At 56.1% G+C, this 17,496-nt stretch overlaps 1 protein-coding gene across 1 annotated transcript in view; it reads left to right on the top strand.

Annotated features, from left to right (window-relative positions):
* The first annotated feature begins 1,859 nt into the window (after nucleotides 1–1,859).
* The window catches only part of CREB3L1 (cAMP responsive element binding protein 3 like 1), a 42,387-nt gene continuing 26,750 nt past the window's right edge, over nucleotides 1,860–17,496 (top strand). The window contains exon 1 of the mRNA XM_056130826.1: nucleotides 1,860–2,378. Coding sequence (XP_055986801.1) covers nucleotides 2,277–2,378 — 102 coding nt within the window. The 5' untranslated portion in view covers nucleotides 1,860–2,276. The remainder of the gene's footprint in view (nucleotides 2,379–17,496) is intronic.

Genomic DNA, 17,496 nt, shown 5'->3' with positions numbered 1-17,496 from the left:
CTGGAACTGAGAGTCAGGCAAGAGGCCAGGGAATCAGAACTTCAAGGTCCAGAACTGGGTCCGCCGGTCAGGTGCTGGGGGCAGGCTGCCAGTCAGCCCCAGAGGCAGAGAGCTGTGAGCCCTTCTCCCACCTGGGCAGGGAGAGAGCCGTCCAACGACACCCCTGCATAGCTGTGATGACATCTCTGCTTCTGAGAGGACTTTTGGTTCCCGAGCTAATTAAAAGCCCCAGACAAGGAGGACACACTTAATCCTATTAATGACTTCTGGGCAGGAAACAGTGGCCAGCCCTCCGAGGGTGTGCCTGCTGGAACCACTTCCATTTGTTCAGGTGCCTGCAGATTGTTTATCAACCCTTTCAAGAGATTAAGCTGGACTCCGGAGCAGGCCATTTAGGGGACCTAGGAGTGACCGGTGACCATGAAGTCGGCAGAGAGCCAGTACCTTGCTTTCTTGCACATTCAAAGACCACCCCATTCCCCAACGTCTTGCTCTCTAGAACCAGGAGGGGGACCTGATGATCCGACCTGATGTCAAGGGCGGCGGGGAGGAGGGGGATTTGCCTCATCTCTTCCTGTCACTTGGCCCTTTCACACACAGGAAAGCTGGACGTGATCCGGGCTTTAGGGATCTTGGGACCCAGAGAGGTCACAGGCATGAACAGAGTGAACAATGACAATACCACATTAAATCCGCCACAATGGAGGTAGGCACACAATGTTCTCCTGTGAGTGTATACCAGAGAGAGTTGGTTCATCCTGTTGTTCAGGGAAGGCTTCTTGGAGGAGGAGCCATGTGGGGAATACATCTCTTCATTGACATGAGATATCCAGAGGGTGTTCCATTGGATATAGAATTCCCTGAGTAGCGTTAAAATAGGAAGAATGGGGAATAATTCAGCTCCCTGATGAATATCGGGAGCATTCAGTCAGAAAATTTTGAAACTCCACAACAAAGACACCAAGGCTCCAGATACCGAGTTATTGGCTCCAGAACGATTTTAGATGGAGACCTTCCTTAACAGTGAGCATTCAGAGAACACTTATTGGCAAGAATGATGAATGAAAAAACCCAAGAACAGATGATTGGTTAAAGAAACTTTGTTACATCTACACAATGGAATACTATGCAGCTGTTAGAAAAGATGAAGTCATGAAATTTACATACAAGTGGTTCTACATGGAAAGTATCATGCTAACTGAAATGAGTCAGAAAGAGAGGGACAGACATAGAAATAAATGCAATAGAAAGATTGCATTCATCTGTGGAATATAGAGTAACGACATAGGAGACTAACACCCAAGAATAGTCGAGATAAGTACCAGGAGGTTTGTTCCATGGCTTGGAGGCCAGCAGCACATGCCGGGGGGAAAGGCAGGTCAGTTAGAGAAGGGAACACCAAGTAAAGGGTGTTGGGAGGGTCCACCCAGGATGGGAGATGCATGCTGAAAGTAAACTATGATTACCACTCAATACCTCTATTGCAAACCACAACACCCAAAAGGAGAGAGAGAACAAAAGGGAATGCCCTGCCACAGAGGCGGGGTGGGATGGGGGGAATGGGGGGATGGTGGGAGGAATACTGGGATCATTGGTGGTGGAGAATGGACACTGGTGGAGGGACGGGTACTCGATCATTGTATAACTGAAACCCAAGCACAAAAAATTGTAAATCTACAACTGTACCTCATGGTGTTTCACTAATAAAAAAAATATTTTAAAAAAATCGTAAATGAAAAAAAGAGACGGACTTGCCGCGGTTCCTTTAAAAGGGGAGGGGCGAGTCCCGGCGGCCACGCCCACCCCTCATGAATATGAAATTATCGTGAATATTGATGTGGGGGCGTGGCGGCCCGGCCAGCTGGGCTCCCCAGTCCGGGGCTCCCGGTCTCACCGCGGAAAGAGACAGAAGCTGCGCGGAGAGCCGAGCGCCCCGCAGCCACCCAGTCTCGGGGGAGCGCCCAGCTCCCCCAGCCCCGGCTCCCACCCTGCCCGGGGGTGGGGTCCCCAGGCCCTGCCAGCCCGGCTCGCGGCTCCCCATGGAAGCCAGCTGCGTCCCCGGAGGAGCAGGAGGAGGTGTGGGCTCCATGCCCGCCGTGTGCCCGGGGCCCCTGCGCCCAGCCCGCTCCGCGCCGCTGCCCTGAGGCCCCCCGCGCCCCGGACCAGCCCCCCGCGCCCGTTTGCCTGCGTCCAGGCAGGAGCTCCGGGCCGGGCGCGCCGCCGCCCCGGGAGTGAGGGAAGCCCCGCCAAAGGGGGGGTCTCCGCAGCCCGCCGCGATGGACGCCGTCCTGGAGCCCTTCCCAGCCGACAGGCTGTTCCCCGGATCCAGCTTCCTGGACTTGGGGGATCTGAACGAGTCGGATTTCCTCAACAGTGCGGTAAGATCAGAGGCCTGCGACCCCCCGCTGCCACTGCTCGGCGCGCCCGGGGGCCCCCGCCACCGCGGGGTCGCACCGAACTGCACAGCATTAGGGAGAAGCCCGGGAAGGGGCTTCGGGGTCGGGCGGACCCTGGAGGGACACGTGCTCAGGGCTCTGGGATTGGACACCCGGATCCGGGGACACCTTCCGAGACCCCCTTCTCCCCCAGCCGGGGACGACACTGCGGGGGGCTCTGTCTTGGCGCCCGCGGACGCCGCCTTCGGGGCGGAGGGCACGTCGAGGGGCGCCACCCGACCCTCAGATGGAGAAGCGCCACTCCGGACCCCCACCCGCACCCCCGCCCTCGCCCACGTCGTCTAGTGGCCGGCCACCTACCCCGGGGTTCTGGGACCAGATTGGGTGGCAGCGCCCTTTCTCGGGCGAGCGCCCCCTTTAGGATGGGCGGCTGCTACTCGGCTGGGGGACGCGCAGCCCACCCCGCTCTGGAACCCGCGAGCGAGAGCCAGCCCCAGACGTGCAGCGCTATTGCCCGGCACTGCCCCGGGGATCCCTCCCACCCCGCCGGGAAGGGAACCGAGGGATTGGTCCAGCTGGTGAGGGGACCCCGGCGAGGTCTCCCCGCATCTGCGTGTCCAGGTCTATGTCTCTGTCCTTCCCGGCGGGGACTCACCCTGCCTTTCTCCCAAGGACCTAGACGGTGGGCTGGTCCTTCTCTCCTTTCTCTTCCCCTCCCTCCCTAAGGAAACGTGGCCTGCCCCTCTCTCTCCCTCTTCTCTCTTTCCCCCTCCCTCTCTCTCTCCCTCTCTCTCCCCTCTCTCTCCCTCTCTCCTTCCCTCTGTCTCCCTTTCTATCTCCGTCTCACTCCCTCTCTCTGTCTCTGTCTCTGTCTCTGTCTCTGTTTCTCTCTCTCTCTCTCTCTCTCTCTCTCTCTCTCTCTCTCTCTCTCTCTCTCTCTCTCCCCCACCCACCCACCCCCAGGCTCTGCCTGGGGAGAGGGCATGGATTCAAGTATAGCACTGTATAGCAGCACTGTCCTCCCATTGTTCATTGATTTCCTCCAGCGGGCATCAGTAACGTCTCCATTGTGAGACTTGTAACTGTGTTTGGCATATCGAATACCTTATGGTTAGCTTGCCAGGCTTTGCCGCTTGGGGGCACTACTCTCGGTAGCTTGCCAGGCTCGCCGAGAGAGGCAAAGGAATCCAAATCCAACCGGGGTCGACCTGGGTCGGTTGTGAGCAAGGCAAGTGCCCGACCCGCTGTGCTATCGCTCTAGCCCATGGATTCAAGTAATAAGAAAAAAACATCTGGGTTCAGAAGGGACTGAAAAGGGACTGCTGGGTTGAAATGTGGGCAACTTGGGGGATCTGATGGGACCGCAGCCCAGTCCCGTGCACCCCCGTGCTCTGAATCACCCCCGCACACACATACACAGACACTCACCATCACTATGATCATCACCTCCCACCTCTGCTCGCTGGCCTTCCGTTACCCCTTGGGACTCAGATAAACTTGGCCTGCCGAGAACCAAGTTCGTACAGACACCAGGGATTGGCTCTCTTGTGAGGAGATGGCCAGAAACTGTCATCTGAGTCCTGCAGACCCCAAGAGGGGGGGGTGGGGAAGGGGTGACACCACCTCCTTGGCAACCCTTCTGGGTCACCCGCTCTCTGAGAAAGGGTCCCAGCCACAGGGAAGCCCACATGGGCTGACAAGAAAATGGGACAGGGCTCACACTAGCTGCAGGAGAACTCTGGGTTCTGGTATACCATGTCATCAGCTCTCCTGCCTGGGCCTCAGTTTCCTGGTCTGTGAAATGGGGTGAGGGTGGCTGGAGTCTTTCTAAGGATAGCCTGGCATGGATCCTAGGATGAAAATGGCGCCAATCTGGGCTCTTCCTGGGGTTGCCGGAGACCTTGGGGAGATGGGAAGAAAGGAGGATTTGTTGGGGTTTGAACTCCCGCAGCACGGGGCTTCGATCGAACCTCCTGTGAGCTGCCCTCAGCTCTTTACTGTCAGCCGGGCTTTCTTCTGAATGAACTCAGCTGCCTGTAGCCTCTTCCTGCTCCGTGTCCAGACTGGCGCCCCCAGCTGCTGCTCTGGGCCTGGGTCCAAGGCAGAAAAGGAGGCCGGAGCAGACACTGGTGTCCGCACAGGAGTGCAACCCTGCTGGGAGGTGCCTGACCTTGGGGCTGGGCCAGGTCAAGCAGGGGAGAAAGGACAGAGTTTCAGAGTGGGGAAGAGAGAGGATTCCTGGTCCGGGAAATGTTCTAGCTAAGGTCCAGTCACTGACTCTGGCCAGCGGAGACAAGTGATTCGACCTGCTCTGCGCCTTGGTTCCTTCGCTTGAAAAGAGTTAGGGACCCTGCCCCAGAAAGCGTGTGGGACTCCATGAGGAAATGAGTGTCGAGTTGACAGTAGTACGGAACATTCCAGAGCTGTGAGGGGCTGCAGGGCCCAGAGCTGGTCAGTTTTCTTCCCACAAACTCTTTCTTTTTTTTTTCCATTTCTTAATTAATTGATTAATTTTTTTGTTGTTTTTGGGGATCACGCTTGGTGATACTCAGGGGTTACTCCTGGCTCTGCATTCAGGAATCACTCCTGGCAGTGCTCCATGGACCATATGGGGAACCAGGGATCGAACCCTAGTCGGCCACACACAAGTGTCCTACCTTCTGTACTGTCACTCTGGCCTCTGGGCCTCTCTTCCGATATCTAAGGATCCCAGATGCACCCCCTCCCACCCCGTCTCCCTTTATCCCGCATGAGGATTAGAAAGTTCCAGAATTAAGGTGCAAAGGGATGCTGCTTCGTGTGGAAGAAGGAAGAGGGGAATATGCTCTTTCTCTCATCTGGATAAAGGTCATAAGAAATGGAAAAAAAGAAAAGAAAAAAAAATGCATGCTCGGTCTTTCTGTGCAAAATTCCGGAACTCAGAGGCTGCTCACACAGAATACTACCGTGTGAGAAGCCCGAATTCCGCGGAACAGAGACATGAGCCAGCGTGTCCTGAGTGAAGTGAGGTGTTGCTGAGGTGTCTCTTCTGTGAGGGTATCTGCCCGTGTGACTCTCTGAGACACCCCTCAGAGGTCGGGCCTTGCCCCTTCTATTCTCCTCTCCCACAGTTCCTGCACCCCCTTCCCTGAAACCTCAGTGACCCTTTGCCCCTGGACAGATACGAGATCTGGCGAGGTCTGGCGCTCTGGGAGCTGCCATCAAAGCCCTGAGGGAAATCAAGTCCTGTCTCCAGGAAGACACAAGAGGCGGGTGTGCCCTGGAGGGGGTGGGGGGCCTCTTTTGGCTCCAGGGAGGGTGTAACTGTGGTCTCCTGAGAGGGAAATAGCTCTGGATCCCGGAGAAGCCCCAGCTGTGCGGGGCGTGGGGCGCGGGCTGAGGGGGGGTGAGTGGAGCCTCTGTTGTCTCAGAGGGGAGCAGCAGGAAGCTGCAAGGATGTTTGCCCAGCACACTCATTCACCTCAGCCAGCAGCTGGGGACACCAGGTGTGTGAGGGACAGGCCCGGGAGCTGCCAGGGGAGGGCGGGCGTGGGGCTGAGTGCTGCTCCCCAGGTCCCCAGCCTGGCTTCTCCTGAGCTAATTGGGGGAACAGATGATCGCCCTCTCCAATCGTGCCCCCCCCACCGGCATCCCCAGCCTCTGGGGGATTTGGGGAAGATTAGAAAAGTATGTGCTTTGGGATGTTCTGATGTCTGTGTGTGGGCCTCTAGCGCTGAACCAGGGGAGGTGTCAGTACGCGTGTTTCTCTTTAAATTCTCACCAATAGGAAATAGGACCCCAGGGCCCGGGCCTTCTGGCCTGAGTGAAATCTGCTAGGAAAGAGAGAAGGGAGGAGAATGGATTGGGATGCCCAGGGCTCTGGACTCCTGCTCCCAGAGGGAGCCCTCCTAAGCCCCTGCTCCTTCTCCAAAACCTGCCATTGGTTCAGGACAGGCGTTTAGTTTGGTTCTGCTTCAGTTCCGGCTGGATGTCAGGAACACAAGTTCCTTGAGGGCAGGGCTTTATCTGTCTTGCTCAAGGCTGTCTCCTCAGTGCTATATCCCAAGCTTGGCACAAAGTACACCTCCACCCACCATTGCAGAATGAATCGAAGAGCCAGGTCAGACACCACCTCACCACCTTTGAGGAGGAGGAGGAGGAGGAGGAGGAGGAGGAGGAGGAGGAGGAAGAGAAGGAGGAGGAGGAGGAGGAGGAGGAGGAGGAGGAGGAGGAGATCAAAAAAGTTCTTCAGCTTGTCTACTCCTGGAGGAGGAGGAGGAGGAGGAGGAGGAGGAGGAGGAGGAGGAGGAGGAGGAGGAGGAGGAGGAGGAGGAGGAGATCAAAAAAGTTCTTCAGCTTGTCTACTCCTGGCCCTCGGGGGTCATGCTGCCTACACTGTCCCAGATTCTGGAAGAGCTGCTCAGGGTTTCCAGGACTTTAAGTCCCTCCCATTCTGCATTACAGATAGGTCCAGGATAGCTGGCATTGCCCTGACAGATTAGAACTTGGGGCTTAGGACAGCCTTCAGCACTGATGCTCAGGCATCCATCTTTCCTGGTTTTTTCTTCTTTAGATTATCTGCAAATCCTGAATCTACATTCACCCAGCTACAAGGGAAGTCTTTCCAGTCCTGCCTCAGGCCCTTTGCACAGACTATTCTTACCCTCAGGAATGTTTTCCTTTCCCTTCCTTTCTTGCCATCTCTTCCTTTTCGGTTCACATGTCATGTGTCTAGAGTAACCTGTTTGCCCACCCAACCCCCAAAGTAAGACATCCTCCCCTCCACCCCTCTTCCTCCATTATTTTTTTCTTTCTGTTTTCTGACTTCTTCATAGGCCTCATCCCAGTTTGTAGTTCTTCAGTTGGCTCCAGGATATTTCCTCTGGGAGAAAGTTCAGCCAGTCTGTCAAGTTTGGTTGGTCAGTTCTAGCACGGTGCCAGGTGCCGTGGCACAAACTCAGGCTCAAGATAACAAACCACCCCCCCCCATCCCTGCCCCCTCAACGTGCAAGCCACAGAGCCTAACTTTCCACCACATAAAAGGTGACATCTTTTATCGCAGGATCAATGAAAAAAAATAAGATTTTTTTCAGTAGGTCTGGACTAGCCCCAGAACCACAAAAGCAAAGATTGTGAAATCTTACTGCATGCAGAAGGCCAAACTGAGAAAGTTCCAGAGGAGCACGAAGCAGTCCTTATTTGACCAACCCCCTAGGGACCAGCATGGCCCCCTGGAGGGGAAATGGGTCCCAGACACAGAACTGAAGCCAGGTTCCGGTCAGACAGGTAGTGACCCAGTCAGGATTTACTGTATTTGTCAAGAAAGTATTTGTCAATCCCAGTCAGGATTTACTGTATTTGTCAAGAAAGTGACTTAGGACCTGGGCTGTCTCTGTCAGGGAAGGGAGAACGGATTTCCAAAGGCTCAAATCAGCTCAGTGGGAAAGAGCCTACCTTGCAGGTTTTTAATCCCTGGCACCCTGGGGGAAAGAGAAAAAGGGAAAGAGAAGCCAAAGAGTGAGGACAGGGATGGAAGTGCATAATTGCATAGGGCCAACCTTGCAAAGTTTCTCAAGCATTGCTGGGATGGTCCCGGAATCCCCCGGTGACTGCCAAAGTGACCTCCACATCCTTAGAGCCCTGCATTGATCTGCTGCCTGGTTGACCAAGAATCCCTGGAAGGACTCTCCAGACCTTCTGGACAGCAATCCTCTGCCCTCCCCAAAAGAGGTCTGAATGTTCAAGAATTTTACTGATAATTCCAAAAGGGACTTAAGAGTTCTTAGGGGCTGGTCAGCTCTGAGATGATCTCTGATTATACTGAACCTCACAAAAAAAAATTATCTGTACCTCCAGTGTGGGCTGGAGCGATAGCACAGTGGGTAGGGCATTTGCCTTGCACGCAGCCCACCAGGGTTCGATTCGTCCATGCCTCTCGGAGAGCCCGGCAAGCTACTGAGTATATCCCACCCGCACAGCAGAGCCTGGCAAGCTCCCTGTGGTGTATTCGATATGCCAAAAACAGGAACAAGAAGTCTCACGATGGAGACACTACTGGTGCCCGCTCAAGCAAATTGATGAACAACGGGAGGATAGTTACAGTGAACAACTAGGCAGAGTTGGGGACTGGGAGTGGCACTTATCAGTTAGAGGGAGTGTCTGGATGCTGTGGACCCTGGGTTCGATTCCTGGAACTAAAGGGTGGGGGTGGGGGGAACAGGAGCATCTAGACTGGTGCCAGAGATCCCGGGATGAAGAAGACACACCCGTCTTCCAGCCGCCTGGGCTGTGTGAGAGGAGTGAGCAGCACAACAGGACCCGGCCATGCTGGAACAGAGCATGCTGGGAGCTGGAGGAGGTTGTTTATTATTATTATTATTATTATTATTATTATTATTATTATTATTTGATTAGTGAAACACCACGAGGTACAGTTGTAGACTTACAAATTTTCGTGCTTGGGTTTCAGTTATACAATGATCAAGTACCCATCCCTCCACCGGTGCCCATTTTCCACCACCACAGATCCCAGTATCCCTCCCACCCCCTATCCCCCCATCCCACCCTGCCTCTGTGGCAGGGCATTCCCTTTTGTTCTCTCTCTCTCCTTTTGGGTGCTGTGGTTTGCAAAAGAGACATTGAGTGGCAATCATATTCAGGGGAGGTTCCCCTCCCCCACCCACCGTGCCCTCACCCCTGTTACCAGCAGGCATTTCCCTTCCGTGGGGGGGTACAGATGAGAGAACAGAGACTTGGAGCTCAAGGTTCCACTCTGTTCTCAGGAAGGGTCCCCAGGAGTGAGCTGAGGAGGGGGAAAGAGCCATTTTCTCTCTTGTTCCTCTTCGGATTTCAACTTGACCCTCTGGGGTGAGGTTGGGTCGTGGCTTTTGAGGGCCACCCCACACCCGGTTCTCTGAGGGCACAATGACTGTCCAGAACCCTCAGGCTGTTTGGCCCCTCTAGGCAGGAGAAGGCCCCCCACTTCCCACTTCCTGCCCTGTTCTCACTTTCTCCAGGAGGTTGCTCCCCAGTTGGCCTAGGAACTTGGATCTTTGCCATCTCCAGGACTCCCCCGGAAGGTCTGCTCATGGGGCCTGGACTGGCCTGGCTACTTGTACCAGGAGAAGCAGGGACCAGGGTTGGGGAACAGCCCCCCTCTGGCCTTCGCCTTTGGGGACTGGGTGCCTCCTGCAAGTCAGCCTGGGTGGGGAGACGCTCCCAGAGCACCCCTCTCTGGGACCTGGCTGGCCCCTAAACATCCCTCTAGAAACCAGCTCCAGATGCTGAAGAACACGCTGTTCTGGAAGAATCAGACACTGAGGAGGTGGGGGTGAAGGGGACACAGGAGGGAGGAAGAAGATTTAGGGTGGAGTTCAGACCATGAGCTGCTTGGAACACTCTGTAACCCCCACGAGCAGGCCAGGCGAAGCTAGAGGAAGGAACAGGCCCTTCCTTGGACCATAACCAGTCAGGGGAGGCAGGGCTGAGAGCTTGGTAGGTAGAAGCCAGGGAAGGCCAAGATCACGGCAGAGAATTCCAGGCAGCAGAGAAAGAATGTCTGAGATTCGGATTTCCTGGGCATACAGAGCTCCTGGTCCCCGTGGCCCAGACACGCCAGTGCCAGCAAGGAGTCACTATGCCCTCTGGCTTCCACAGGCCCCCTCCCCACTGCGAGGACAGAGTCCCCAGTGCCTGGACCCTTGACTCTTCTTGGCCGTCTTCCCCCATCACTGAGAGGCTGACACATCTGTGTGGTCCCTCTTAACAGCTGGACAGCAGCAGCTGCCCACCCCCCCCCCACACACACACCCCACTTCCCCTTCCCGTGAATAACAAAAATGAAAGCAGCAAAGTGGGGGCAAGACAGGCTCCAGGGGCCCCCCTAGAGAGGACAGCCAGAAAGTAAGCTTAAAGCAGGCACTGAGGGCCTGGAAGGCAGCTCAATGGGCTGGACGTGGGCTCTGCATGCGGGAGGCCCTGGTTCGATCTCGGACACCACCTGCGTGGTTTCCCCCAACATGGCTAGAGTGACCTCTTAAGTACTGAATTAGAAGTATCCCACCAGATGTGAACCTCCCCCCCAAAAAAAGAAACAAAATCTCATGCCGGAAGGACAACTCAATGGGCTCATGCTTCCTTTGCGTGCATGCAGGAGGCCCAGGTTTAATCCCTGGCACTGCATGGTCCCCTGGACACAGAGCCAGAAGTAGCCTCTGAGCATCAACAGGGTGGCCCACAAATCCAAAATTAACTCAAATTAAGCAGCCACGAGGGAACCTATTTTGAGACAGGCAGGCAGGCCCGAGCTTTGGCCCCTGCTCCCTTCTGCCTTATGTCACAGTCACAGTCCTCCCGTTGTTCATCGATTTGCTTGAGCGGGCCTAGTAACGTCTCCATTGGAGACTTTGTTGTTACTGTGTCTGGCATATCAAATACATCATGGGGAGCTTGCCAGGCTCTGCCGTGCGGGCGAGATATTCTCGGTAGCTTGCCGGGCTCTCCGAGAGGAGCGGAGGAATCGAACTCGGGCCAGCCATATTGTCTGCGTGCCAGGCAAACGCCCTACCGCTGTGCTATCGCTCCTTAACTGGCTCATCTCCCTAACCCGATGAGCGACCTAGAGCAAGTCTCTTCTGCAATGGGCTTGGTCTCCCCAGAACTGACCTTGACTGAGAGGTCCCCGAGAGCAAGGGCCATTGCTTTGGTCTCTTTCCATCACTGATGCTCAAGCCCCGGTGATCCACGATTCTGTTTTTGTGGACTGGAGGAGAGGAGGAGGGAGGGAGAGACAGGTCGGAGGTTGGCGGGGGCCTGGGGAGAAGGGCTGATGAATGAGTCAGTGGGTGGATGGGAGTGGGAGAAAGGGCGCTCTCGCTGGAACGGTCCTTTTCTTCCTCTTTTTTTCAAGTGGATTTTATTTATTCAAACAAGTAGTGAGCCTCAACTGAAATCCCGCGTCCTCCTTTCACTTTGCCACGATGGCCTTTTCTATTACAAAATATAGTGTGCACATAAAAGAGTATAAATGGGTTATAAAGAATAATAAAGGGATACCTGGGCACGCTCTTTCTCTCTGGCTGAAGAATTAGACAGAGCTCTGAATAGCCCAGGACATTTAAAGCTCAGGCATAAAGGAAGAGATAATGAGGGGATCCCCAAATCTATTGCACCCCAAGCCGATTCCCAGCAGAAAAGCCTGAAATCCATAGTCCTGAGCCCCCATGCCCAATCTCACACACACACACCTCTTGAGAAACACTGGGGAGCAAGACTCAGCCAGCCCTGGAGCAAGCCCTGGCTCAACCCCTCATTCCCCTGTGAGCGTGGACAGGAACCTGCACCCCTCGGAGGTCACTTTCCTCATCCACAAAGGGGGGATAACAGCAGAACTTAGGGTTCTTTTGACTTGGAGACCAAATGTGGCAGTTCTCAAGACTTGCTCCTGGCTCTGTGCTCAGGGGTCATTCCTGGTGGGCTCGGTAGACCATATGGGATGCTGGGGACCGAACCTGGGTCAGCCGCATCCAAGGCAAGCACCTTAGCCACTGTACTAGCACTGTGATCCCGAACTTGGGTTCTTTTGGTTTTAGGGCCACCCTGGTGAGGCTCAGGACTTACTCCTGACTCTGTGCTCAGGGATCACCCCTCATAGTGCTCAGGGGAACACATGAGGTGCCCTCCTTCCTGTGCTCTCTCTCTAAGCCTCAGAACTTGGGGCTCTTCTGAAGATGCAGTTAGGTGATCTGGTGGAGGGCCCAGCACAGTGCCCTGCACAACAGCATTTTTGCACACTGCCACCTGGAAGGTAGGGCCCAGCGTGGGCGGCTGTCAGAGCTGAGTCCCACGGAGCATTCCGCTACTGAGCTGGACCAGAGGGACATGATTTCCCTGTCTAATTTCTGTCATGATTCCCTCTCTGCTAGACCTCTCTGGAGTAGGAAGTTTCTTTGGGGTGAAGTTATAGAACCCACGTGCCTTCTCAGGCTCTGTCCTTTGGGTATCAGGAGGGGGAGGCCCAGGGATAAGACAAAATTGGGGGCCTCTATCCACCCAGCGCACACGGAGAGAGGGGTGGGCCAAGTTTTCATCTGGCCCTGTACTGAGTGGCGGGTTGTTTCCTCAACTCCTTGGTTGGGACACGTGAGCTTCAAAAGCACCAGTGCTGGGAGCAGAGCCGAATAAATTTCTAGTGTGTGCAAGGTCTGAATTCCATTGTGCTAGCATCAAATAGCCCCCAGCATCACCTGGGTGAAGTCTCTATTAGTAATTATTAGGCTGGATGGGCAGGAGTGATAGGACAGTGGACAGGGCATTTGCCTTGCACAAGGCCAATCCGGGTTTGATCCTCGGGATACCGTATGGTCCCCCAAGCACCGCCAGAAGCAATTACTGGGCACAGAGCCAGGAAGAGTAACTCCTGAGCATCACCAGGTGTGGCCCCAAAACAAAAACAAAAACAAGAAAACTCTGCAGCCGGAGCGATAATACAGTGGGTCAGGGGCTGGCCTGGCACACAGCTGACCCCAGATTGAATCCCTGACACCCCATATGGTCCCCCCAGCACCACCAAGGGTAATTCCTGAGTGCAGAGCCAGGAGTAATCCCTGAGCACTGCCAGGTATGGCCAAAGTCATTGTCGTCATCATCATCATCATCATCAGTCCGGAGAGAGAGTACAGGGGTGAGGGCGCTGGCCCTGCATGCAGCCCACCTTGGCTCACACCCCAGTGCCACATCGTGGGCCTCCAAGCAGAGCCAGGAGAGACCCCTGAGTATTGCCAGGTGTGGCCCCCAAACAAACCATAACAGCAATACTTGGGCACAGAGAGAAAGCTCAAGGAATTGGGTGTAAGGGGGCTGAAGCGATAGCACAGCAGGTAGGGCGTTTGCCTTGCACGCAGCCAAACCGGGTTCGATTCCCAGCATCCCATATGGTCCCCTGAGCACCGCCAGGAGTAATTCCTGAGTGCAGAGCCAGTAGTAACCCCTGCGCATAGCCGGGTGTGATCCAAAAAGCAAAAAAAAAAAAAAAAAAAGGAATTGGGTATATGCTTTCCATGCAGGGGGCTGAGTTTTAATCTTTTGGGGGATACTACATGGTCCCCTGAGCACCAGCAAAAGTGACCCTGAGCACAGAGCCAGGAGGAGTATAATCAGGTAGAACTTAAAGAAAAAAAACTAAACTAAAATACTACCTCATAAGACCACAAGCCCAACGTTCAGAACTTGGGTTCAAATGCCAACCCCAGCACTGCCCCCTTGCTAAAGAAATGAACCTAGGTGGTGTGCTTAAGTTGAAACTGGGCTTCATTGGGGCCAGAGAGATAATACAGTGGGTAGGGCTTTTGCCTTGCACGCAGCCAACCTGGGTTCAAGCCCCACATCCCTTATGGTCCCCGAGCACCACCAGGACTAATTTCTGAGTGCAGAGTGAGAAGAAACCCCTGAGCATTGCCAGGAGTGTGGACTCCCACCCCTCAAAAAAAAAAATTAGCTCTTACAACCTGTTCCTTCCTGTTAAGCATACTATATGGTGGGCCCCACAGGGTGGGTCAAGGAAGATCTCTTCTTCCCTCAAGGAAGTGTAAGTGTAGGAGAGATTGCCCGCACTGTGCATAGAGTTCCAGGCATGAGATTAACCTGTAACCTATGTGCCCGTAAGTACTACAGAAAGGGAGAGAACTGTTCCAGCTGGGTGATCAAGGAAGTCTTCCTAGAGGAAGTGGCACTGGGGCCTTCAGAGATGATAGGGCTTGCTGCGTAGGGCTACAGGGCAAAGGCCTTCCAGGTACAGAGAACAGTCCGTGCAAGGGCCCTGCGACCGTGGCGCTCATGACTGGTTCTCAGGTTAGAGGAAAGAGAAAGGTAAAGGTCCCTGTCTCAGTTTATGACAGAGCTCAAATGCCATGCTTAAGGCCAGGAATTGTCTCAGCAGGTGGAACGGAGCCCCCAGTTCCTCTGAGAGCCAGAGTCCACTGCGGGGGTCCCTTCCGTCCTGACTTCTTCCCCCTTCTGCCCCTTGTCCTGATGTGACCTCATGTGACTCTCGCCCCACACCCACAGCCCGCGTGCCAGCCCCCCCCCACCCCAGACGCTTTCATCCCAGGCACTCATGCAGGGCCAGGCTGACCCTGGCTGTCCGGGGACCCCGCCCTCCCTGAGGGACAAGCTGTCCTCCTTTGAGCTCCAGCCCAGACCATGTCCTGCCTCCTGGCCCGGCCCCAAGACCCTCACAGGGTTCCCTGCTTCCTCCTCAGTCCAGGCCCCTTGGCTCTCCAGCAAAGTGTGGCCTGGCCTGACCGTCCCTTGGGGGGAGCCCCCCGGAAGACCTGAGCGCTGCCCCACCTGACACCTCATCTCCTTGGGCTCCCGATCCTGCCCCTCTCATCGTCCTCCCAGAGTGGGGGTCTGGCCCTGCCCTCTGCCGCCCCAGAGCCTTCACCCCTTTCTCTCCCAGGGCTGCAAATCAGTTCCACATTTGGGATCTGGCAGGCGCTAATCTGCTCAGAATTTCCCCTCCCAGTTAGCTCAGGCTCCCAGCCCCCACCCCACCCCCCTACCCCACAGAGTCAGCTCCTGGGGGTCTGCCGGGTGGGGCTGAGGGGGCGGGCCCTACCTACTGTGACCCCTTCAGAGCCCTAGAGGGAGCTGGGTGGTGATTAGGGACCCAAGTGGCCTTCCAGAGGCAAGATGCAAGGGGGCGGGGGTGAGCGGGAGGGATGAGGGGGTGAGGGGTTGGGGGGTGGTGAGGGAAGGCGCGAGGTAGTTCCCAGCTCAGCACATTCCTGAGACATCTGGCCTGGCTGGAAGGGCCCCAGCTGGCCCGCCCAGCTGTGACTCCGCTGCTCCTTGATTCTCGCTCTGTGATGTGAGGACCCAGCAATCCCCCTCTACTCCGAGCTCTGCGGATGGCTGCACCTGGGGGCTGCGTGCTTAGAGCCCCCCTCTCCCCAGGCTCCCGCCCCTAGCCCAGTTGGGTGGTAGGAGGTAGGTTCGAGCCCCAGGATGGGCCCATGTGAGACACTCAAAAAGATTCCCCTTTAGGGCTGATCCAGCCGCCTCTCTTCCCCATGGGAGCCACAGAGAGCCATGGGGTGGGGGGTGGGGGGTGGAAGGAGATTCTAGGCCCCAGACTCACCTGGATGGGTGGGACTCTGGACAGGCCACGCTCTTCCCTGCCCCGTACTTCTCTCTGCAAAGGATACAGCACTTTTCAGACACTATTGGTACCCTGGAGGCGAGAGACGAGAGATAGCGAGAGACCAGAGACCATATTCCTCAGAGAGGTTAAGGCACTGGCCCAGGGCTACACTGTAGCAGGCAGCAGAGCCAGGGTAGAAAGGGACCCCCTGGCTAAGAACCCTGACACGGAGTTAGAGCATGGACCCTAGTGAACAATGCCAGAGATCCCTGAAAGTGTCACTGTTCCTTCTGGCTGTCAGCGGGGCCTTCCAAGAAAGGCAGGGCCGGGCGTGAGTCACACACTGGGTGTGGGAGCAGGACAGAGACTTGGAAGCCATTGGTGGCGGGATGGGGGAGTGGTGGCGGCATTAAGGGTCTTTGGGGACCAGAGCCATAGGATAGCGGGTGGGGTGCTTGCCCTTGCATGCGGACAACCCAGGTTCAATCCCCAGCATCCCACATGGTTCCCCGAGCACCACCAGGAATGATTCCTGAGTGCAAAGCTAGGAAGAAGCTCTAAGCATCACCAGGTATGGTCCCAAAAATAAAACAAAACAAAAATCTTTGTAGGTTCCCTCCCTTTGGAAGCCCAGAGAGGGAAGCCCCCAGGGCCGGAGTCACAGCCCAAGCCCTGGCTGAGCTCCACGTCCCTGACCTCCCCCTACAGGAAAGGGAGGAACCCAGGAGAGACAGTGGCAGCTTCTTCCAAAAATAAAACCTGAGGACAACTGAGCTGGGCAGGGTACAGGGAGGAGAGGGGAGAGTGAAGTAGCCAGGCGCTCTGGCCAGGGCCCGGTGGCAGGCTCCAGGCGCCCCGCGAGCGCGGCCGTCCAGCTGGCCCGGGACCTGCAGGGCCACTTGGCTGCTCGGCCACCAGGCCCTGTGGGGTCCTCTCGAGCCTGGCCTAGAAAGAAACTCGCTCAGCACTGGGCGGGGGTCAGTGGTGCCCAGGTATACCTGGCACGGCTGGAACTTACTAACACAGGGACCCTGGGGACGAAGCTAGAGAAGGGGCCCCACAGCAGGGAGGAGCGGCAGGAAGGCAGCCAGGCTCATGGAAACTGCCTGGCACAGGGGCAAACTGGCATCCGAGCAGAATTCAGGGCACTCGGCCCGGAGGCTCAGCTGCAGGGGGCAAGGGGGCTTGTGTTCATCTTTCGCACACACATGCACACATGCACACACACACACACATCAGTCAGGCAGTCTGTCAGCAAACAGCTGGTGCCCACCTCCTGGGTGCTGGAGTAGTGGGCACACCTGGCTGAGCACAGGGGTCGCCTGCCCTAGAGAACCTGGAAACTGCGGGGGACAGGCGCGGGGGGCGATGAGATGATCACCCAGATGAGGTGGTCACGACCCCTAAGAGAGACCAGAGCTCAGGGCTGGGACCCCCAACCCCTTCTTCCATGGGGTGCTCAGCTTGCCCATCAGGAACCATTTGCCAGCAGGCATTGGGCTTTGCTCAGCTCTGGATCCATAGGCCGGGCACACAGTCGGTGCCCAATAAATGTTGGACGAGGACCTCTGATTCCCCAGAGGTCCCCACGGCCAGCCCTGGCCCATGGTGGCCCGGGTTATTAGCTGTCTTGCAGGGACCCTGCAGACACTGCCGATGGCCTGACATTTCCAGCAGCCACACCACGGGCTGCTGTGGCCTCAATCAGAGTTAATTCCAGCCCTGGACGGCAGCTCTCCCTGCCATCTCTTCCGCTTGCCCAGACAGTACCTGGCACCCACCCCAGGGTTGGGCCACAGCACAGGGACCGCCCGGTCAGGAGATGCCAGGCGCTGGCTGGGAACCTACAGGTCAGACCACCACCAGCCTGACCAGTGCCAGGGGACAAGAGAAAAGGTCAGACCTCCTCCCCCCCTCCCTGTGCTGCAGAGGCCTGAGGTGGGGGCCAGCTTGCTCTTCCATCCCCCCCACTTCTCCAGC

This window comes from Sorex fumeus, unplaced genomic scaffold (genome assembly GCF_029834395.1).
Source record: "Sorex fumeus unplaced genomic scaffold, SorFum_2.1 ptg000007l, whole genome shotgun sequence".
Classification (NCBI taxonomy): Eukaryota; Metazoa; Chordata; class Mammalia; order Eulipotyphla; family Soricidae; genus Sorex; species Sorex fumeus.
This window is presented reverse-complemented; position numbering and strand designations above follow the sequence as displayed.